The sequence below is a fragment of the Sinohyriopsis cumingii genome, unplaced genomic scaffold, assembly GCF_028554795.1.
Source record: "Sinohyriopsis cumingii isolate HCF-2022 unplaced genomic scaffold, ASM2855479v2 utg000160l, whole genome shotgun sequence".
NCBI lineage: Eukaryota > Metazoa > Mollusca > Bivalvia > Unionida > Unionidae > Sinohyriopsis > Sinohyriopsis cumingii.
Genome location: NW_028315873.1, coordinates 3,765,293 through 3,789,810, shown reverse-complemented (window position 1 = coordinate 3,789,810; position 24,518 = coordinate 3,765,293). Strand labels below are relative to the sequence as shown.

The 24,518-nt window shown below is 37.1% G+C and overlaps 1 protein-coding gene across 2 annotated transcripts in view; it reads left to right on the top strand.

Moving 5' to 3' along the window:
* Nucleotides 1-24,518, top strand: part of LOC149774648 (replication factor C subunit 1-like) — a 113,486-nt gene that overhangs the window by 51,921 nt on the left and 37,047 nt on the right. For both annotated transcript variants that reach the window (XM_089944888.1, XM_089944887.1), the window contains 7 exons: nt 1,441-1,620; nt 3,075-3,188; nt 11,417-11,705; nt 13,634-13,740; nt 14,224-14,335; nt 15,985-16,079; nt 18,790-18,927. In XM_089944888.1, the coding sequence (XP_089801014.1) occupies nt 1,441-1,620; nt 3,075-3,188; nt 11,417-11,705; nt 13,634-13,740; nt 14,224-14,335; nt 15,985-16,079; nt 18,790-18,927 (1,035 nt within the window). The remainder of the gene's footprint in view (nt 1-1,440; nt 1,621-3,074; nt 3,189-11,416; nt 11,706-13,633; nt 13,741-14,223; nt 14,336-15,984; nt 16,080-18,789; nt 18,928-24,518) is intronic.

Below are 24,518 nucleotides of genomic sequence, written 5' to 3'. Positions count from 1 at the left end.
TTTTGAAAGTCATGCGTCTTTATTTTGAAAATCATAACTAATTTTTATTTTGAAAATCGTACATGTCTTTATTTTGAAAATCATACATGTCTTTACTTTGAAAATCATACTAATTTTTATTTTGAAAATCATACATGTCTTTATTTTGAAAATCAGACATGTCTTTTTTTGAAAGTCATACATGTCTTTAATTTGAGAGTCACACAGGTTTTGAAATGACCCTGACATTGTTGGGTCGGATGGAACACATGGAGATGAAAGGACACTATTCTGAAGCTTCTGGTTATTGTAAGTTTCAGTTCTACTGGGAATTTCTGGGTATTGTTTCTACTTGGAACTTCTGGGTATTGCTGGTATCGGTTCTACTTGGAATTTTTGGGTATTGTTGGTATTAGTTCTTTTTGGAATTTCTGGGTATTGCTGGTATTGGTTTTACTTGGAATTTCTGGGTATTGTTGGTATCAGTTCTACTTGGAATTTCTGGGTATTGTTGGCTTTGGTTCTTCTTGGAATTTCTTGGTAGTGCTGGTATCGTTTCTTCTTGGAAATTCTGGGTATTGCTGGTATCGGTTCTGCTTGGAATTTCTGGGTATTGCTGGTATCGGTTCTACTTGAAATTTCTGGGTATTGCTGGTATTGGTTTTACTTGGAATTTCTGGGTAATGTTGGTATCAGTTCTCTTTTAATTTCTGGGTATCGCTGGCATCATTTCTACTTGGAATTTCTGGGTATTGCTGGTACGGTTCTACTAGGAATTTCTGGGTATTGTTGGTTTCAGTTCTACTGGGAATTTCTGGACATTGTTTCAGTTCTACTGGAGACCGCTCCGGTGGCCTAGTGGTTAGAGCGTCCACCTTGGATGTGGGAGGTTGTGGGTTCGATCCCGGGCCGAGTCATACCAAAGACTTACAAAAACGGTACTAACAGCTGCTTCGCTTGGCGCTCAGCATTAAGAGGTTAGTGTTAGAACTGGTCGGCCCGGTGTCAGGATAATGTGACTGGGTGGGACATCATGCTACATGTCTGCGGCATGATGCCCCAGTGCTAGACATCACTATAAACTGCCACATTGCAGACATCGTAGCGATATGACTGAAAAATTGTTAAAGCTACGTTAAAAATCCAAATCACATCACATCAGTTCTACTGGTACTTTCTTGGTATTGTTTAGCTCTACTGGGAATTTCTGGGTTTTGTTGGTTTCAGTTCTTCTGAGAATTTCTGGTTTCAGTTCTTCTGGGAGTTTCAGGGTATTGCTGGGTTCAGTTTCATTAAATCCATACCATTACATCTTAATTAAATTGTCTTCAGTCTGTATCATTATACCTTCATTAAGTCCCTTCAGTATTAAGAAAATTACCTGCTTTTAAAAAAAATGGCATGATGACCCCCACCCCCCATTCAGTTGTTGAATAGATGCTGTAAATCATATTTTGACAGGGAGCAGAGAATTGCTTGGAAGGACTTACATTTGTAATCACTGGTGTGCTGGAATCGTTGGAGAGAGATGAAGCTAAGAGGCTTGTTGAACGTTATGGTGGGAAGGTAACAGGATCTGTCAGCAAAAAGACAACCTATCTTGTGGTGGGAAGAGATAGTGGGCAGAGCAAATTAGACAAGGTACAATATAGAACAATGTAAGCCTCATTATCGCAAATTTGTTTATGTAACAAATATCACATTTAGATCCAAACATATAACATACTTGTATGCATGAATACTTGTACACATATATAAAATACCTGTTTGCTTAAAAACATGTACACGTATATAAAATACCCATATATATAAATACATGTACACTTTTATAAAATACTGTACACATAATTACATGTACACGTATGTAAAATACATGTACACATGTTGTTTACAGTACCATCTGTACTTTATTTAGTTTTATTGTATTGGGACAGTGGGAGTTAGTTACATACCCATACACTGAGGAAGCTGATCCAAGTTGGCAATAGCAGGTATTGAACCCACTGACCTTGAATTACAAGTTTGATACCCCTACCAACTGAACTAAGATGACTTCCACATGTAGACTTATTTTGTCAAAATGAGTATGGCTTTATAAAAGTGAATCTTACGTATTCAGGGCATTCTTCACCTTGTTCTCCATGTTCCTGTCTTACGGAGACCATATTAATCTGTCAGAGCATCCGCATCGGATGCGGGAGGGCGTGGGTTTGAACCCCATCTGAGTCATACCAAGACTATAACAATGGTACTAACAGCTGCTTCGCTTGGCACTCAGCATTAAGAGGTTAGTGTTAGGACTGGTTGGCTTGGCATCAGGATAATGTGGCTGGGTGGGACATCATGCTGCATGTCTGCAGCATGATGCCCCAGTGCTAGACATCACTATAAACTGTCACACTGCAGACATCGTAGCAATATGACTGAAAAATTGTTATAGCTATGTTAAAGACATAGACCATCAGAGTTATGGAGAATTTGACCATGTTGTACATGCATCAGAGTGTATTTTCTATGGTGATCGGGAACAGGACCTTTGCCTATCATTATATAAAAAATTAGACCAGTTGGAAGTAAAAATATTCAAGAGTTAATTTTGAAATATTTGTGACATTGAGGTGTGGACTGGGTGACAGAGCCCCCCTCCCCTCAACCTGTTGAACTTCAAACAAAAGAAAAAAGTTCTTTGATGTAAATTTGCTAAACATTGCATATCACAGTACAGTGGGCATAACTTGAATCATCTGTCATCACTTTACTTCCTTGAGCATCCATTTTCCCTAATAATTAAATGTTAGACATATTTTCCGTTTGTTCTGCTTTGTTGAAAATCTACCTTTTATACAAAGCAGTCGTAAACTTAACGATGTAATCTAATTCTTTGTCATTGCAGATTTCAGATTCTGATTTTTTCTCTTACAACTTTGCAGTATTCCAGTTGTTATAAGCCATTTTCTCTTTCCATGTGTGTAGAATGTTTTTTAATGGGAAACTTTTGACGATCATACACCCCATTGTTTAAATGGCATATCAACGTATGAGCAGTTGTATTAGAACAGTACTCCTTTAAGTTTGTGTTTTACTCTTTGTTTTAGGCAAAGAGTTTGGGAACCAAGCAGATTGATGAAGATGGGCTATTGGATCTTATTCGATCCAGACCAGGAAAAAAATCAAAGTATGAAATCCAGGCAGAAGCAACCATCAAGAAGGTGAGATCTAAGCTTTGAAAAAATTGACTAATATTCCTGTGTTTGTGTTGAATTGGACCAAACTATGGCCAAACAAGTCCAAACTGTGGTCAAGCAAGTCCAAACTATGGCCAAACATGTCCAAACTATGGCATTCAAACTCTGTCTAAGCAAGTCCAGACTATGGCAACACATGTCCAAACTATGGCATCCAAACTATGGCTAAGCAAGTCCAAACTATGGCCAAACAAGTTTAAAATTTAGATAGAATTAACATAGATAAGCAAGTTATATTTACATACAAGTCCAAACTATGGCCAAAACAAGTCCAAACTATGGCCAAACAGGTTCAAAATTTAGACGGAGTTAATACAGATAAACAAGTTTTTATTTACATACAAGTCCAGACTATGGCCACACATGTCCAAACTATGGCATCCAAACTGTGGCTGTGCAAGTCCAAACAAGTTTAAAATATAGATAGAGTTAACATAGATAAGCAAGTTATATTTACATAAGCCCAAACCGTGGTTACGCAAGTCCAAACTATGGCCAAAAGTCCAAACTATGGCCAAACAAGTCCAAACTATGGCCAAACAAGTTCAAAATTTAGACATTGTTAATATAGATAAACAAGTTATATTTACATGCTAGTCCAAACTATTGCCAAACATTAGAAATTTAGATAGAGTTAACATAGGTTACATTTACATTAAACTTTCTATTGGCTATAAAAGAATTTGAATTAACGTAGCTGTAGTAAAAACTAAAATATACAGATTCAGGTAATACAGAATTTCAGTCCCTACAGTATAGATTCTGTCTGTAAAATACACATTAACATTAAGATTTCTCTCCTGTCTCCAAATCCAGCCCCTCCTGACAGGCAAAAAGCTCATTTCCGTATATGTATGACAGAGGAAAGGAAGCAACTTTACAGGTTGACTCACCTTTTTCCTGCTAGAGGGCCTTCCTGGTGTAACCAGAGCAAGCTTGTTCCTGCTAGGTGGCCTTCCAGATGTAACAAGTGTAAGCTTGTTCCTTCTAGGTGGCCTTCAAGGTGTAACCAGTGTAAACTTGTTCCTGCTAGGTGGCCTTCCAGATGTAACAAGTGTAAGCTTGTTCCTTCTAGGTGGCCTTCAAGGTGTAATCAGAGTAAACTTGTTCCTGCTAGGTGGCCTTCCAGGTGTAACCAGTGTAAACTTGTTCCTGCTAGGTGGCCTTCCAGGTGTAACCAGTTTAAGATTGTTCCTGCTTGGTGGCCTTCCAGATGTAACCAGTTTAAGATTGTTCCTTCTAGTGGCCTTCAAGGTGTAACCAGTGTAAATTTGTTCCTGCTAGGTGGCCTTCCAGGTGTAACCAGTTTAAGATTGTTCCTGCTTGGTGGCCTTCCAGATGTAACCAGTTTAAGATTGTTCCTTCTAGTGGCCTTCAAGGTGTAACCAGTGTAAATTTGTTCCTGCTAGGTGGCCTTCCAGATGTAACCAGTACAGTGTCACCCTGCTATAACATGGTAGTTGGGAGCCATAGAACCAGACTGTGTTATAGACCGAACCTTGTTATAAGCAACCAGGTCAGTTAGAAAATGATGCATGTACCCCAAAAAATTGCAGGTGGCAGGGTAGATAATAAATGCAGGCGGTAAAATACGTGCTTCATCGGCAGTTACCATCTTAAATCGATGCATATTAAATGAGAAATACACCTGTAGTGAATACAGAGAAGGCATATATAAAAGTTTACTTTATTTAGATAACCACAAATTGGTACATATACATGATAACTGTTTATATATACATGTCTAATGTATAGCATAAATAGAGTATCAACACTGTGAACTCACCCTCGAATCTTATATATATTGAATCCACAATACAAGTGATTCCATTGAAAATAAGCACACACAGCTTTAAAATATTCAATAATTTTGTCACAGGTTATAATGGCCTGAATTCAGTGGAAAAACAACACAATCACGTAACGAATGACGAAACACATTTACTTTTCATTACAATCCAAGTCGGTAAAAGTTTGCGTTTTAAGCAACAACAAAAAAGTGGATATCTCACAACATACAGTACTCGTGCTTGATGTCAAGATAAGCGGATTATGATATAGCAGTGCACTGTTTAGATGGTTTGTCAATATGGACAAAGAATTTGTTCATGTAACAATAGATACATTTCAGTGCATTTTATATCCAGTTTTCATCTTCCTTTCATGGCATCTTTGAATTTCTCCACTCCAAACCAATGGTTGTATATACAATTTTAAACAGCCAACAATGTCACCAATAAAAAACCCAGCTAGAGATCTATTTTGCCACCAATAAGGAAAAAAAAATCCATGTTTAAGACATTGTCCAAGCCCTATGCGATTCCAGAATAAACTTTTTATACGTTATTTTTGCACTTTTAAGAAGAAAAAACTACTTTTTCTTGTACGAGAAAAATGCATATTAAGCTTGTTCCTGCTGGGTGGCCTTCCAGATGTAACCATTTTAAATTTGTTCTTCTAGTGGCCTTTCAGATGTAACCAGTATAAACTTGTTCCTGCTAGATGGCTTTCAGATGTAACCAGTATAAACTTGTTCCTGCTAGATGGCTTTCAGATGTAACCAGTATAAACTTGTTCCTGCTAGGTGGCTTTCAGATGTAACCAGTATAAACTTGTTCCTGCTAGATGGCTTTCAGATGTAACCAGTATAAACTTGTTCCTGCTAGATGGCTTTCAGATGTAACCAGTATAAACTTGTTCCTGCTAGATGGCTTTCAGATGTAACCAGTATAAACTTGTTCCTGCTAGATGGCTTTCAGATGTAACCAGTATAAACTTGTTCCTGCTAGATGGCTTTCAGATGTAACCAGTATAAACTTGTTCCTGCTAGATGGCTTTCAGATGTAACCAGTATAAACTTGTTCCTGCTAGACGGCTTTCAGATGTAACCAGTATAAACTTGTTCCTGCTAGACGGCTTTCAGATGTAACCAGTATAAACTTGTTCCTGCTAGATGGCTTTCAGATGTAACCAGTATAAACTTGTTCCTGCTAGATGGCTTTCAGATGTAACCAGTATAAACTTGTTCCTGCTAGATGGCTTTCAGATGTAACCAGTATAAACTTGTTCCTGCTAGATGGCTTTCAGTATCCACCTGAAACTAGTTTAGACATAAACTTAAACTGTTTCCTAGAATACATTGAAGTTTGTACTTAAATTTGACCACTCTATTTCTTTTAAATGACATGACATGTCAAAATGTATATTTTGTGCATTTGTGTGATTTCTTTTATAATTTTATACCATTTGTCATTGTCATTTTGTACCATTTGTCATTGTCATTTTGTACCATTTGTGATTGTCATTTTGTACTATTTGTCATTGTAATTTTGATACAGCAACATGCAATATCCTGGACTCATTGTACAGGAGGAGGACAATCCCTTGTCAGTGTATGGAATGTTATATCCTGGACTCATTGTACAGGAGGAGGACAATCCCCTGTCAATGTATGGAATGTTATATCCTGAACTCATTGTACAGGAGGAGGACAATCCCCTTTCGATGTATGGAATGTTATATCCTGGACTCATTGTACAGGAGGAGGACAATCCCCTGTCAATGTATGGAATGTTATATCCTGGACTCATTGTACAGGAGGAGGACAATCCCCTGTCGATGTATGGAATGTTATATCCTGGACTCATTGTACAGGAGGAGGACAATCCCCTGTCGATGTATGGAATGTTATATCCTGGACTCATTGTACAGGAGGAGGACAATCCCCTGTCGATGTATGGAATGTTATATCCTGGACTCATTGTACAGGAGGAGAACAATCACCTGTCGCTGAAGGTGGTGAGCTGGACATGTCTAAACATTCTGATCTGACCATGTGATTGACTGAGTTTAGTTCCAAGACAGTAATTACAGAAATTTGCAGGCTTTTGTCTCCATTGGAAAGCCCTCATGATTAGACAACAATACTGATGTGTATTATTCAGACATCCCATGATTAGACAACAATACTGATGTGTATTATTCATATGTACCATGATTAGACAACAATACTGATGTGTATTATTCGTATGTACCATAATTAGACAACAATACTGATGTGTATTATTCAGACATACCATGATTAGACAACACTACTAATGAGTATTATTCAGATGTGTCATGATTAGACAACAATACTGATGTGTATTATTCATATGTACCATGATTAGACAACAATACTGATGTGTATTATTCAGACATACTATGATTAGACAACAATACTGATGTGTTATTCAGCTGTACCATGATTAGACAACAATACTGATGTGTATTATTCAGACATACCATGATTAGACAACAATACTGATGTGTATTATTCAGATGTACCATGATTAGACAACAATACTGATGTGTATTATTCAGACATATTCATGATTAGACAACAATACTGATGTGTGTTATTCAGCTGTACCATGATTAGACAACAATACTGATGTGTATTATTCAGACATAACCATAATTAGACAACAATACTGATGTGTGTTATTCAGCTGTACCATGATTAGACAACAATAATGATGTGTATTATTCAGACGTACCATGATTAGACACCTATATTGATATATGTTAAGATGTACCAGGCTTAGACACATACCATATTTACTGTATATGTTGGGATGCCATAAATTAATGTTTAATGTAATTTTGTGTACACTGTAAGTTCTGGGACTCATAGTTTTTTTCAAGTCATAAGTTGTGGGACACCATTTAAATAATTTAAAAATTACATGTCAGAAAATTCACTCAACTGAAATTTTATTTTACAACATATAAAACTGTATTTAAAACTATAATCCACTGCACCACCATCTCGTGAACACAACCCTTCTCCTGCACGTGTACGATCCATTCTTTCGGTGCATGGGTATTATTTTTTTGTTTCTACATGCCGTGAAAATTATCATTAGAGGCAAGACATCTCCTGAAGCTGAAACTGCAAGGCCTAAAGTCAGATTTGTTAACATTTAAATCTGCACCGGTCATGCTAATTGTCACACTTTTAACCCCCATCTTATCGTCAGCCCAACCAGGAATGAGATCAAAGTACACTGGAATTTCGTTCATGTTAATGATCATATTGTTGGTGAAATCATCTGTTTCTTTTCTGGCCTTCACAAATCCATGAAACGATTTTATTTTCTCCAAATCTTCTTGATGACACTGGGTCATCGATGTCCATGCACGAAGCACTATATATTGTGTCACTTTAAAAATTGTTCCATTGTTTCAATTTATTTTCAAAATTCCCGTGAATACTGGTGAGTATCCAAAGTCAGCTTCCAAAGTAGGCTAGCTTTGTAATAAAAATAACCTGTCTTTGATATCCTGTCAGGAAGTTCAAACAATGGGTTTACTACTTGCTGCCAGTTGTGTTTCTTCAACAACCGAGCATGTATTTGCTTGGCATCTGTAGTCATAATTAATGCAAACAGGCATTGATGTTTGCAGGGTAAATGGTATACACAGCAATAACTTGCTTTAATACTAATTTTTGTAACCCATGCTAGCCAAAAGATTATCACTTGTGCTCAAGTGAATGTGTTTTCAAATGATGATTTATATTTGTGAGATACTGTCATATAGTTGACCTGGATATAATTCAGTTATGGTTATTTTGCACCTAACACCATGTCATGCATGAATGGAAGTTGTCTTCAAGTAATCATTTGATTATTTCCTTCTCGTTTGTGGTTTTGTTGGATCCAGTTCTTAGTCGGGTAGCATATTCAAACCTTTGAGTACAACCAAACATGATTTGTTTCTCAATGTTCATATCAATGAATGTGTCATGTGTTATGAGACATAAGCAATATACGCTCCAGTATGGATGCCTACGCTACATATTCGAAGTTTGTTGATATATTTTAATCTTTAATGTTCATGATGAAAAGGAATAAATGATAACAATAAAAGGTTAGTTTCTTTCATTTTATTATCAAATAGGCAGTTTATTTTATTGCAGCGTGAAGTGGGGAAGGGTGTGCGCAAATTCAAAAATGGTAGTGACCCCCAAGTTTCATAAGTAGTTGAGGTTGTCACTATTCCATCTATGTCTGGAGAAGCTCCACCTTCACACTGCTCTATTCAGGATTGATTTTGGCACTTAGATCATGGACCTCCACTTTGAATGGAAATGTTGGGTTTTCAGTGAATTGTGTCAGGGTATGCCATTTTCTTCCTCCATTGCCCAACTGGCTAACTTCTTTCGGTTTCTCTTTGAGGGCATGAATGCTATCCACTTTACAGTGAAGGATTCTGTTCGATGATCAGACATGTTCAGATTTCATGGAAGAGATGATATTGGCTGCAACAAGGACATTTTTTGACTTGTTATCAATGTTTGAGATAACCAAATCATGCCTGCTTATCTTGTTTCCACAATGGAACATCACTTGAATCTTGGTGTGGCTCAAATTGTACGAGTTTGAACTGCTGTCTACCACATCACTGAAGCAGTTAGTGTCCTTGTTTTGTTACCTGATAATGTTAGCTGCATGGTGAGTACTATATTAGCACTCATCATGGCACAGATAGAGGTTGGATGCCCTAGTACTCATCATGGCACAGATAGAGGTTGGATCCCCTAGCTCTCATCATGGCACATATAGAGGTTGGATTCCCTAGTACTCATCATGGCACAGATAGAGGTTGGATGTCCTAGCACTCATCATGGCACAGATAGAGGTCGGATTCCCTAGCACTCATCATGGCACAGATAGAGGTTGGATTCCCTAGCACTCATGGCACATATAGAGGTTGGATTCCCTGGCACTCATCATGGCACAGATAGAGGTTAGATTCCCTAGCACTCATCATGGCACATATAGAGGTTGGATGCCCTAGCACTCATCATGGCACAGATAGAGGTTGGATTCCCTAGCACTCATGGCACAGATAGAGGTTGGATGCCCTAGCACTCATCATGGCACAGATAGAGGTTGGATGCCCTTCCACTCATCATGGCACAGATAGAGGTTGGATGCCCTAGTACTCATCATGGCACAGATAGAGGTTGGATGCCCTAGCACTCATCATGGCACAGATAGAGGATGGATGCCCTAGCACTCATCATGGCACAGATAGAGGTTGGATGCCCTAGCATTTCCTCCTCTGCCTAGTCTCCAAATGTTAACACATTAACCCCTGGACGTTTTTGCCATTTTTGCCTGAAAATCGAGTAGAAAACACATTTTGAAAGCTATTTCTGAATAGACTCGAAAACACCAAATCCCCAGTCATCTTTCAATAACATACCGCCTAGTTGTGTTAGAAACATCGTTTTTCATTGGCTATTAGACTCGCGCATGAGCAGAAGGGTAAAAGTTGGACTTGTTTTTTTTTTGTTGTTTTTTTTTGCTAAACGGAGCCATTATTTTCATATGGAGACCACTCTTTATTCCAAATGCCCATCTTATCCTACTTTTTGCAAAGGCTCATCTGTCTGCTTGCAGTTGATACCAGTTTGCCTTAGATCTGAGACCAAAAAGTCTAAAATCCGGACACAAAATGGGATTCTGACCACAGGTGAATTTTGCGTTAAAAAAAGTCGGGTCCAAAAAATGAGGTTTTTCTATCTGTATTTTGTAGTGCAGCTAGATATTCCAGATCATTTGGTATCATTCTTGAGCTACATCTGTCTACCTTTCTATAATACCATCCATGTTAGTGTATCTTGCATGACCATGACACTACAGAGTTCGGCGGCAGGCTACTACCTCCAGCCCTGTAAAGTCGTCGCTAGGGGTTAATGTGTTAATGTAATAGAATACAGTATTTGATAGAGAAAGCACTTTTTTAAATACTAAAATATGTTTTTCTGATAATAATTACCCGAATTACTCAATCACATTACTACCCCACCACCACCACAATGTGAACATCTGGTTACAGGTTTTGGTAAAGCTTAAACTGGTTACAACGTTGATCCAGGTTGCCACCTAGTGGAAACAAAGGGAGTTAACAATCTGTGAGATTTTCTTTCCTTCACCCATGCTTTTGTCTTTCATTGAGGACTGGGTTTGAGGTAACAGTAATTCTTATCTTATGGTGATTGGGTAAACATCATTCAAAAAACACAATTTACTAAATAATTGTCTTTTTTGAACTGTTCTGAATGTTTATTTTTTACTGTATCATCCATTTTCAGCCCTTCTCGGTAATTTGCTTACAAAGTCTTTATTTCTTATCAACAGGAAAAGTCATTTACCAAAGTTGAATCAAAGATCCCATTAGAAACATTCAAGAAAGAGGCACATGAGAAGAAAAATACAGCACCAGATACCTTCAGTCAAGCAAAGTCTTCAGAATCCTCAACTTCTGCACACAGCAGCCAATCAGAATTCTTGTTATGGGTCGACAAGTACAAACCTACATCATTAAAACAAATCATTGGTCAACAGGGAGATAAAAGCAATGCGAAGAAGCTGTATAACTGGTTGACAAAGTGGCATGATAACCAGGCTGCAGGTGTCAAGCCACAAGGTTGATACTTTGTTGTTGTTGATTTATAGTGTCTATATACATTTCTGACCATTACATTGAGTGAGTTTTTTGTGTCTAGCCTCCACTGTGTGACTGTCAGTTATCAGATCTCCACTACTGAATGTCAGGCTGTCTTTTGCAAATATAATATGAATGAAATAATGTATTAAATATAATATTTCTTCTTACTATAATCATGGTTACATGTTTACAGAAAACCTTTGTATGACTTTGAACATCAGCTGTTTTTATGTCTAGACAGCATTTACTCAAGGCAAATGTCAAGTTAAGGGACATTATAATTTTCAGTATGGTTTTCAGTAATATATACAAGCTTTTAGGTATTAACTCTGAGATCCAGTATGAATGTGTACAAACTTCCTGGCCAGTAGTATTAACTCTGAGATCCAGTATGAATGTGTACAAACGTGGCCAATAGTATTAACTCTGAGATCCAATATGAATGTGTACAAACTTCCAGGCCAGTAGTATTAACTCTGAGATCCAATATAAATGTGTACAAACTTCCTGGCCAGTAGTATTAACTCTTAGATCCAATATGAATGTGTACAAACCTCAGGCCAATAGTATTAACTCTCAAATCCAATATGAATGTGTACAAACTTCCAGGCCAGTAGTATTAACTCTGAGATCCAATATAAATGTGTACAAACTTCCTGGCCAGTAGTATTAACTCTGAGATCCAATATGAATGTGTACAAACTTCCAGGCCAGTAGTATTAACTCTGAGATCCAATATAAATGTGTACAAACTTCAGGCCAGTAGTATTAACTCTCAGATCCAATATGAATGTGTACAAACTTCCTGGCCAGTAGTATTAACTTTGAGATCCCACATGAACAAGTACAAATTTGGCAGGTAGTATTTACTCTGAGATCTAACATCGCACATGTACAGTGTGTGTGTGTGATTTGAATTTTTAACGTAGCTTTAACAATTTTTCAGTCATATCTCTACGATGTCTGCAGTGTGGCAGTTTACAGTGATGTCTAGCACTGGGGCATCATACCGCAGACATGTGGCATGAAGTCCCACCCAGTCACATTATCCTGACACCGGGACGACCAGTCCTAACACTAACCTCATAATGCTGAGCACTAAGTGAGGCAGCTGTTAATACCATTTTTGTAAGTCTTTGGTATGACTCAGCCGGGGATTGAACCCACGACCTTCCGCATCCGAGGCTGACGCTATAATGTTAAAGCGAAACCTGCTTTATCAGAAGGCTTTTTTAAATTTTGCCTCCATCTTTAAATTGTGTAAAAATACATGTCCATGATGGACAAAAATGTATAGTCCTTTGATTGGCTTATTCGAGGTTTTATTATATTTTTTAAACTGCCAATTTTACCATGAAAATAGCTATTATTTTTACATCCATCCATCTCTATTCTATTGCATCCATTCATCTCTATTATATTGAATCCATCCATCTCTATTCTATTGCATCCATTCATCTCTATTATATTGCATCCATTCATCTCTATTCAGCTCAGTGGTAAGTTTAGTACTTAATAAAGGTAAGCTTGATAGAAAGGTGGTCTCTTGTGTGATAGTATTTTGTACAACAAGATATGCTGTTTGATACAGCTTACTATGATACTGTTTTATACAGCCTTATATACTGTTTGATATGGTCCAAATTGATTATGATACTAACTGATACAGTCTAGTGTACTATTGTACAAATATACCAGTTCATACAGCCAGATATATCTGATACAGTCTAATGTAGTATTCGATAGCCTAAATTACTATTTGATACTACCTTTATTGATTCTATTTGACAGACTAATTAGCTATTTGCTACAGTCTAGTCTATTTATAGCCTAATATACTGATTGATACAGCCTAGTATGATACTATTTAATACAGCCTAACATAGAGATTTATTTCAAAATTTCAGCCCGGTTTTTTGGTGGCGGTAGGGATGATGGGTCAGGTTTCAAAGTTGCTCTTTTGTCTGGACCTCCAGGAATCGGCAAGACGACAACTGCCACCCTCGTCTGTCAGGTAAAAATGCCAGATGCAATTCAGGTTCAAAGAAACACAAGAAGACAGTTTTCTTCAGAAGTCATTATTTAGATCATTTATTGGAGTTACTAAGGTGCTCATTGAATAGATTGTGAGTTCATTCAAGGAAAATCTGGATTATATCATTTTGGTACATCAAAACTATTGGTACAGCAACACATTCAAGACTAGTAATTCATTTGTAACATTCTATACTATTAGACTTGTGATGGAACATTTAGGACTATTTGGGATATAATTCGTGAACTATAAGTTCATTAAATTTTAATTTTTTTCACTTAGAGGATTAAATTGTTTGATGATTTTACAAAACTTGTTGGTTCTAGTGTTAATTTAAGACCATGGAGTTGTAACAATACTACAAACAGCCAACTTCTGGCCTTCTTGTTTTCATGTCGTTGTTTAAGGATATATTCCTCTGTTTAAGGTTGTAAACACTGCAAAGTTATTCTTTTCTTCTAGGAAGCTGGATTTTCCTATGTGGAGCTGAATGCATCAGACACCAGGTCCAAGAAGAGTTTACAGGAAGTTGTGTCCCAGGCCCTCACCAATACCACTTTAATAGACTACATTGGTAAAATTAAAATTATTTATTCTTATGTGTCTGATTTATTTAAAAAGCTCTTTAACTAATGAAGAACATGCAGTATATAGGATTCATTTTGTTTTATCTTTTGTGTGACTATTTGCATGTTTCTCCATCTATCCTCCCTACAGGTTATGAATTGTGAATTTATCTTGATATTGAAGTGTGTTGTAGAACAACAAATGGGACTCTGTGACCTCCTTTCCATGGTTTATTTGAGACTGCTGAAGAAATCTACCCAGAATCCCATTCCTATACCAGAATCCCATTCCTATACCATTTTTACCTTCTGTAGTTAGTAACCTATTGCATCCAATTATATAATGGGTCAGTCCTGTTATGAACCTGTATTATTTAACAAAACAGGGTTGCAATGGCCTTATTTTCAGGGTTTTCAGCATTGCTGTAAAGCTTAGCAGAAATCTTGGCATCAAGCTGCTGGAGGGTTTATGAAGTACTGAGTGTTTCAACTGAAATCTTGGCATTAGGTTGCTGTAGGCTGTATTTTATTCTAGTGCATCAACTAAGATCATGGCATAGGTTTCTGTTGGCTGTATGAAATTCTAGTGCATCAAATAAGATCATGGCATAGGTTTATGTTGGCTGTATGAAATTCTAGTGCATCATCTAAGATCATGGCATAGGTTTCTGTTGGCAGTATGAAATTCTAGTACATCAACTAAGATCATGGCATAGGTTTCTGTTGGGTATATGAAATTCTAGTGCATCATCTAAGATCATGGCATCAGGTTTCTGTTGGGTGTATCGAATTCTATTGCATCAACTAAGATCATGGCATAGGTTTCTTTAGGCTGTATCAAATTCTAGTGCATCAGCTAAGATCTTGGCATCAGGTTTCTGTTGGGTTTATGAAAATCTAGTGCATCAACTAAGATCTTGGCATAGGTTTCTGTAGGCTGTATCAAATTCTAGTGCATCAGCTAAGATCTTGGCATCAGGTTTCTGTTGGGTGTATGAAATTCTAGTGAATCAGCTAAGATCTTGGCATCAGGTTTCTGTTGGGTGTATGAAATTCTAGTGAATCAGCCAAGATCTTGGCATCAGATTTCTGTTGGGTGTATCAAATGCTGAATGAATCAACTGAAGCAACTAAGTGCTACATAAGTTGGCAACGGAATTAGCTATAGGCCCTTTAAAAGGGTGTTTAATTGAAAGTTGTGTAAACTCACAGATTGTTGATGGTTTACATTAATGTTAGTTTGCTGAAGGATGTATGATATTTTTGGGTGGAAACAGGTTTACCCATATTTGTTATTAGAAATTGCAAATTATAAATAAGCATGTAATTTAGTAGTGTCTAAAAATGCCTCCTTGTCATATCATTATTGACTGAACGACCTGGTCTTGTTCCAGATTTGACTATTGTCTCAATCACATGAATATAAACGTTTTTCACAGCAACAGTGATAAAGATAATTGTCCTACATCATCCCACTATTTCCAGTTTGCTGTGTGATATAGATTTAAAAATTCGCTGTCACAGCAGGTGCTGGTTGCAGTTGGCAAATGACCAAAAGCACTTGGTTTAAATTTCCCTGTTGCTGCAGAAACTGTAGTAGTAATGTATGGAAAAATGGCCACAAGCACATTATATTTAATCTTCTTTGTTACTGCAGGTGCTGGCAGCAGTACAACATATGGCCACAAGCACTGTATGCTCATGGATGAGGTGGATGGAATGGCAGGCAGTGAAGACCGAGGAGGCATTCAGGTACATACTGGTATATACTATACAGTGAATTTTACACTGACCTGATCCACATTACACTTTTTGCCAAAAAGGAGAGGAAATAGTATTTCACATACAGGGAACTTTCTTCCTTAAAAATCAAACTCCTGAGGTCAGACTTTCACTGTATCCTGGACTTTCTCATCATTTCACTGTTTATTAATGGTGCAAAAGTATTTATGGTTTGGGTCCATTGTTTGTCAAGTTCTCCTTTGGCTGTAATGTATCCTGTGCTGACAGTGGTAAATTCACTTTACATTCTGTCATCCGCTTTCCTCCAGGCTGGCAAATTCACTTGACAGCTTATCTTAGGTCATCTGCCTTCCACCAGGCTTCATAATTATGGTGATGGTTTATCTAAGTCCATCCACCTTCCACCAAGCTGGGAAATTCACTTGACAGTTGATCTAAGGCCATCCACCTTCCAACAAGCTGGGAAATTTACTTGACGGCTGATCTAAGGCCATCCACCTCCCACCAGGTAGGGAAATTCACTTGACAGTTTAGGATTTAGCATCCACCTCCATCCAGCCAGCTAATTCAGCAATATGGTGAAAGCAAGTAATGTTTTAATGCCAAAGAAATACATACTTGTTGGGTTTTTTTTGTGGCGGGGGGGCTGTATACTAAGTTTAATTTTATAATACTTAACATTACTGTGCAGTTCCATTCCCTGTTCCCACTGTGATGCCCTCCAATCATGGTACAAGTCATAGAAGGAAGATATTTGTATTATTGGAAGTGGACTAAGGTATCAGAATGTGTTTGTGTTTTTTTTATATTCTAGAACTTAAGTTACTTATTGTAGGAAGGACTAACGTATCAGAATGGGTTCTTGTTGTTTTCTTTCTAACCTTTCAGTCACTGATCATAGCAGGGAATAATATCCTCGAATTACATAATTAAAATCTTTTACTCCACCCCCACCCTACACCCCCACCAACAACATTTTTCTGTTGCACTTTCCATTCTGTTTTGTTTTATGCCACCTAAGATAAAATTGACAGAACTCTAAAATGTACTATCTTTGAGGTCAAGTTGATGGGTCAATGATTTACCACTTCGTTGGCCTAGTTTTTAGTGTGCCTACCTTGGATGCAGGAGGTTGTGGGTTCAAACCCTGGCTGAGTCATACCAAAGACATAAAAATGATACTAACCACTGCCTTGTTAGGTGCCTAGTATTCAGAGGTTAGTGTTATTACCAGTCAGCTTGGTGTCAGGACTGTTATAACCGCTCTGGTGGCCCTGTGGTTAGAGCATCCACCTTGGATGTGGAAGGTCATGGGTTTGATCCCCAGCCGAATCATACCAAAAACATAAAAATGGTACTAACTGCTGCCTCGTTAGGTGCTCAGCATTAAGAGGTTAGTGTTAGGACTGGTCAGCTTGGTGTCAGGATAATGTGACTGGGTGGGACATCATGCTACATGTCTGTGGCATGATGTCCCAGTGCTAGAGATCACTATAAACTGCCACACTCCAGACATTAGATCAATACAGCTGAACAAATTTTAAAGCTTCGTTAAAAGTCCATATCACACAAACAGATGAATGATTAAGATTCCATTTGCATTGTTTTTTCTGCATTTTAACTTAGAACTGTTGATAAACAAATGAAACTTGGTATACATGCATATTGTCAATAGAAGTATTGTGTTTCATGTTTGGTCCTTTACTCAACGATATATTTCTGCTTAATCTTAGAAACTATCTGAAGTACAGAGATAAACCAAGGTACAATTATCTTTCTCAGTTTTATGACATCTTGTGTATCACAGTCTAATCTTCAAGGTCAAGGTCAATGATCAGTTTGTTTTAAGCTTTGTCTTAAGTTTGTCTCTAATGTCCATACAAGATAGCTTTGTCTTAAGTTTGCCTCTAATGTCCATACAAGATAGCTTTGTCTTAAGTTTGCCTCTAATGTCCATACAAGATGAGAATTTACATCCTTTTCATAACTTAGTAGTTGAATGGTCTTTTTAATTTGACATTAGGATTTTATTATTGTTAATTTAACCAAACCACAATAGGCATAGTAAAGGTCAGGTATAAGTTTGCAATTAGAAAACTACAAATATTTAGTAATTATTGTGTCAGGGCAAGACATTTATTTAGCACAAAAATGGTAGATCTATTGATTGTTGCATATATTGCCTCATTTCACTATCAAAATTAAAAGACTTTAACGCATCAAAGACATGCCTATTTCTCATCCCCTGTGTACATTGAGTCATTTGCCTGTACTCTTTCATTGTACTTGACTAATACTATATTAGTATCAGGTTGATATATCAAATGCCTCCCTGTGAATCAGTGGTTCCCAAAGTGGGTGGCACCCCACCTCCCCCTTGGGGACAGTGGGATTACTGAGGAGGCGCTGATGCTGAATAATGTTTCTTACCAGTTAAGGTAGGAGGGCGCTGAGGATAACCAAGGGGGCAGTGGCCCGAAAAGGTTTGGAAACCAGTTGGTAAACAATAATTATATAATTCAGTCTAGCTTATCCTGAAATTTTTAGAAAAAGCACATTGTCAAAAGCACATTGTCTTTTGCTGCTTTGTATTTATTTTGCCAATATTTGTTACAGAAATTCAGGTTATTGAGGAACTTTAATAAAAATTAAATCACAGAATATATCAATATATTATGTGATTTAATAAATTTTTAAATCATTTATGTTTACTTTGAAGGAACTAGTGCAGCTTATCAAAACTACAAAAATTCCCATCATCTGTATGTGCAATGACCGAAATCATCCCAAAATGAGGACATTGGCCAATTACTGCTTTGATCTGCGATTCCAAAGACCACGGGTTGAACAGATTAAGGTACAGCATTGTAATTAGTTTCTTTTCTCCATGTTAATGACAGGACACAGAACTAATAGGTAGTATGTATTTAAATTGACATTTTGGATATTACAATGAAGGCAGTGAATATTTGTAATTGTAAAAGTGAAACTGTATATAAAATATAGATAAATAAAATGTATTATTCATTTGAGGAAAAAGTTAATATTGAACTTAAATAAAAAATAATTGCACTGTGTAATATTGTAGCTGATATGTATTTATATTAGTATAGTTGATAAAAAAACACTGAAATTGATATGTTTCATTGAGATTGATACAGGGTACACAGGAACCATAACCCTTATAAACAAAATATTGCGGGGGTGGTGGGGGGCATATAATGGAGTCACCTTGACCATCAATCCATCCAACTTCTGTTTACATTTGATCTCCTAAGCTCTTTGATATGTCTTTATGAAATATAGTATGCACTTTGTATATTGACTGGACATTTAGTCCTGTAGAAAATGGAGTCTGCCTTGAGTTGCTTTTTGTTTGATTAGATATTGTTCCCTGTGGAAAAGGGAGTCTGCCTTGGGATGCTTTTTGTATGATTAGATATTGTGTCTTGTGGAAACGGGAGTGTACCTGGGATGCTTTATATATGACTAGAAATTGTGTCTTGTGGAAAATGGAGTCTGCCTTGGGATGCTTTTTGTATGACTAGATATTGTGTCCTGTGGAAATGGGAGTCTGCCTTGGGATTCTTTATGTATGATTAGATATTGTGTCCTGTGGAAAAGGGAATCAGCCTTGGGATGCTTTATGTATGATTAGATATTGTGTCCTGTGGAAACGGGAGTCTACCTTGGGATGCTTTATGTATGATTAGATATTGTGTCCTGTGGAAACGGGAATCAGCCTTGGGATGCTTTATGTATGATTAGATATTGTGTCCTGTGGAAACAGGAGTCTGCCTTGTGATGCTTTATGTATGATTAGATATTGTGTCCTGTGGAAAATGGAGTCTGCCTTGGGATGCTTTATGTGTGATTAGATATTGTGTCATGTGGAAAAGGGAGTCTGCCTTGGGATGCTTTATGTATGATTAGATATTGTGTCCTGTGGAAAATGGAGCCTGCCTTGGGATGCTTCATGTATGATAAGATATTGTGTCCTGTGGAAACAGGAGTCTGCCTTGGGATGTTTTATGTATGATTAGATATTGTGTCCTGTGGAAACAGGAGTCTACCTTGTGATGCTTTATGTATGATTAGGTATCGTGTCCTGTGGAAACGGGAGTCTGCCTTGGGATGATTTATCTATGATTAGATATTGTGTCCTGTGGAAATGGGAATCTGCCTTGTGATGCTTCATGTATGATTAGATATTGTGTCCTGTGGAAAAGGGAATTGACCTTGGACTGCATTTTGTATGATTAGAAATTGTGTCTTGTGGAAAAGGGAATCAGCCTTGTGATGCTTTATGTATGATTAGATATTGTGTCCTGTGGAAAAGGGAGTCTACCTTGGGATGCTTTATGTATGATTAGATATTGTGTCCTGTGGAAACAGGTGTCTGCCTTTGGATGCTTTATGTATGATTAGATATTGTGTCCTGTGGAAACAGGTGTCTGCCTTTGGATGCTTTATATATGATTAGATATTTTATCCTGTGGAAAAGGGAGTCTACCTTGGGATGCTTTATGTATGATTAGATATTGTGTCCTGTGGAAACGGGAGTCTGCCTTTTTGATGCTTTATATGTGATTAGATATTGTGTCCTGTGGAAAATGGAGTCTGGCTTGGGATGCTTTATGTATGATTAGATATTGTGTCCTCTGGAAAAGGGAGTTTGCCTTGGGATGCTTTATGCATGATTAAATATTGTGTCCTGTGGAAACAGGAGTCTGCCTTGTGATGCTTTATATATAATTAGATATTGTGTCCTGTGGAAACGGGAATCAGCCTTGGGATGCTTTATGTATGATTAGATATTGTGTCCTGTGGAAAAGGGAGTCTGCCTTGGGATGCTTTATGTATGATTAGATATTGTGTCCTGTGGAAATGGGAGTCTGCCTTGTGATGCTTTATGTATGATTAGATATTGTGTCCTGTGGAAAATGGAGTCTGCCTTGGGATGCGTTATGTATGATTAGATATTGTGTCCTGTGGAAAATGGAGTCTGCCTTGGGATGCTTTATGCATGATTAGATATTGTGTCCTGTGGAAAATGGAGTCTGCCTTTGGATGCTTTATGTATGATTAGATATTGTGTCCTTGGAAACGGTGGTCTGCTGCATCAGCACAATAGCCATCTTGAATATCTTATTATGAGTAATACTCCTGACTTGAATGGTCTAATTAGCACTTGATTTTCACAGAAAGACTTCCTATAATGACTTCAGTGGTCTAATTAGCACTTGATTTTCACAGAGAGACTTCCTATAAGGACTTGTTGGTCAAAAATGGAAAAGGTGAGGCATTATGTGACAGCCACCTTGCACATTTTCACATCTTTATTTTTACTCCTTCTAAAATTGTGTGGCTTCTTAAGTTGTCTTGTTGGTCTTAAATAAAAATGTTTACAATCTGACATTATTGCCACCACATCAGCAGATTTGGAAAAATCTTGTTATCATAAAGGATTATCAGGGATGGTTTCAACACTCGGTTGTTAAAAGGAAGAGATGGTCTTATGCTGAATTCTTGGAAATTCTTTCAGGCCAATGTAGTGTCAGTTCCTACCAGGGAATGTAGTGTCAGTTCCTACCAGGGAATGTAGTGTCACTTCCTACCAGGGAATGTAGTGTCAGTTCCTACCAGGGAATGTAGTGTCAGTTCCTGCCAGGGAATGTAGTGTCAGTTCCTGCCAGGGAATGTAGTGTCAGTTCCTGCCAGGGAATGTAGTGTCAGTTCCTACCAGGGAATGTAGTGTCAGTTCCTACCAGGGAATCTTCTTACAAATTGTGTCAGTTTGTCACATAATTATCTAATTCATGCCACCTGAACAACTGAAAATATTTTAATGAAACTGCTATTTACATGTATCATGAGACAGATGTTTGTCCTGAATTCGGCATTGTCTGATAAGTACTTTAGAGTTGTCTCCTTATTTTTAGGGTCCTACATGGGATACTTGAAGGGAGTCCTTTAATAATCTTATTAGGGTCTGTTGTGACATAGTTATTGCCCATTTTTGATCAAATATATATTTTTCTTACATTAAATATTTGTAACCAGCATAGCGCATTATCCATTGAACATAATTTTGATGCAGTTTGGTGTGTACATTGTAATCGGCATAGCTCAGTATCCATTGAACATAATTTTGATAGAGTTTGGTGTGTACTTTCTAATTGGCAAAGCTCAGTATCCATTGAACATAATTTTGATACAGTTTGGTGTGTACATTGTAATCGGCATAGCTCAGTATCCATTGAACATTTTGATACAGATTGGTTTGTACGTTGTAATCGGCATAGCTCAGTATCCATTGAGCATAATTTTGATACATGTGGTGTGTACATTGTAAAAGGCATTGCTCTGTAACTATTGAGATAGTTATTGTGTACCTTGCATTATACACCTAAATGTTTGCATCACTGAAACCATTTTGAAAAAAGTTTTAACCTTAAACAGTTAACCTCATATCTTCACATTCGATGTTTCTAGTCTCGGATTTGGCTAATGTGGGTATGTGAGAAAGCTTGCCAGTAGCTTCGCGTGGGACGGTGGTTCTTTCTGGGGTTTTACCAGGTTCTTCCTCCACCATTAATACTGGCCGCCATGTATAGCCTATTGTGTGCTGAAAAATGGCGTTAAACCCTACAACAACAACAACAACAACAAAAATTCATATTTGATGTTGCTCGTATTGCAAGTTACTGCGTACACTGTTAGACTGAGATGTACCTTTTGTGTGACCATTCAACATGTTCTGAAGCAGTTTACTGCATACATTATCAGTTAGACTGAGATGTTTGTGGGATTTGCCCTGTCAACTCCATTCTGAAAGAGTTTTATCACATCAGCTTCATTGTGTCTTCTCAACTTCATTTTTAATGGAGTTATGTCCCTTGACAATTAACTTGCATGTGATGTTGCATGTAACGAGTGTAGCTTGAGTACTATTCAGAAAATTCTACTGCAGTTTTGTATTGTGAATATACACCACTCCTTGATGCCTCGCACCCAGATAACTCACAAACCCACTTATAGCATGGGGTCAGGTGTGGGTCCCATTTTTAAAACCAGAAAATACCCCAAAATTGATCCCTATATGTTGAATATGAAGAAAATCGTGATCAAAATTGGTGATTAAAGATAGCAAGGCAACCAAGCGAAATGAATACTTATAAAACTAAAGAGCTTTGTTTCGCAGATGCGGACAATTGTGGGAAAAACGAGTTTCAGAGAATTCCTGAATTCGCTAGTAGAGATATCCTCAAGGATGATAAGAAGTTTCACTAATACTTGCATCAGTATTTGACTAACTGAACAATACAGATTTTGAGTTTCGATGTAGATGATTGTCTTACAAAATAAGTGTTGCTTGCTTTTTATGAAAAGGAATCTCGTTTGGTAGTGTATCAACAGTTCGTCTGGTTCCCTGCTTCATGGACTCCTTGTTTCACAAAATACTAGTACACACCACTTTGGGAACCAGACTAATCGACAAAAGAAAAAGCTGTGATGCAATACACAAATGTTTTCACGTATCAAGTCATGCTGGTTTTGATATGGTCATTGTCAGGTGAAAGATTAGTACAGTAGAACAAATCACTACAGTAAGATTGTCCTTGTTAATGTTAAAAATAAAACACCTTCACTAAAAATTCTCCTGATTATTCGGTAAATTCTATCAGTGACTAATTTATTGTTATTGATGAATGAAATGAAAAGTAAAACTATCATGTTTTGATTTTTCTTATCAACTGATTGCCTTAGGGGTCAGTTAAAGTGTATGTCAGTGTGCTCTTGTGAGCATGTTTACTCAGATTTACTCAGATCAAATTAAATATTACTTGTTGTTGAACAATGTAATACTATTACTGCATGTTAATCAAATCAATCTAATCCTGATTGTTGAATGCTCTTCACATTAAATATTATAAATCTTTATGACAAACGTTTTTCATCTTTGGACTTTTACAGTACTAAATTGGGTCAAGAAAAAGTTACATAGAATATTTACTGTTGATAGTAAATTTATATTTATAAGTTACTGAATTTGTATGGGAAAATATGAAAAGCTTTTTGGATGTAATACTGCACGATCTTGGGAGTGCAGTATATCCATCTGACAAAATGAATTCATGTTTTCCCATACAAATGCAGTAACCTTTTTATTATGTGCTCATTTTCTTATTCTACCTAAGGCTTAATTATATAAACAAAAATACACTGCAATAAACAAAGTAACCGAATGTATGCCATATTCCAAACTAAATACACAACCACAAATTCATCATTACAGAACAACATTATTAAGGTGCACATAACTCCGCCCAGATAAATTTGAACTTAGTCAGGCACTAGACATAACTTTTGAAAGAAAATGGCATTTTGGTCTACCTAAAATTGAAATTTGGAGTCATATTGCAAAATAAATTGCCATTGACAGAA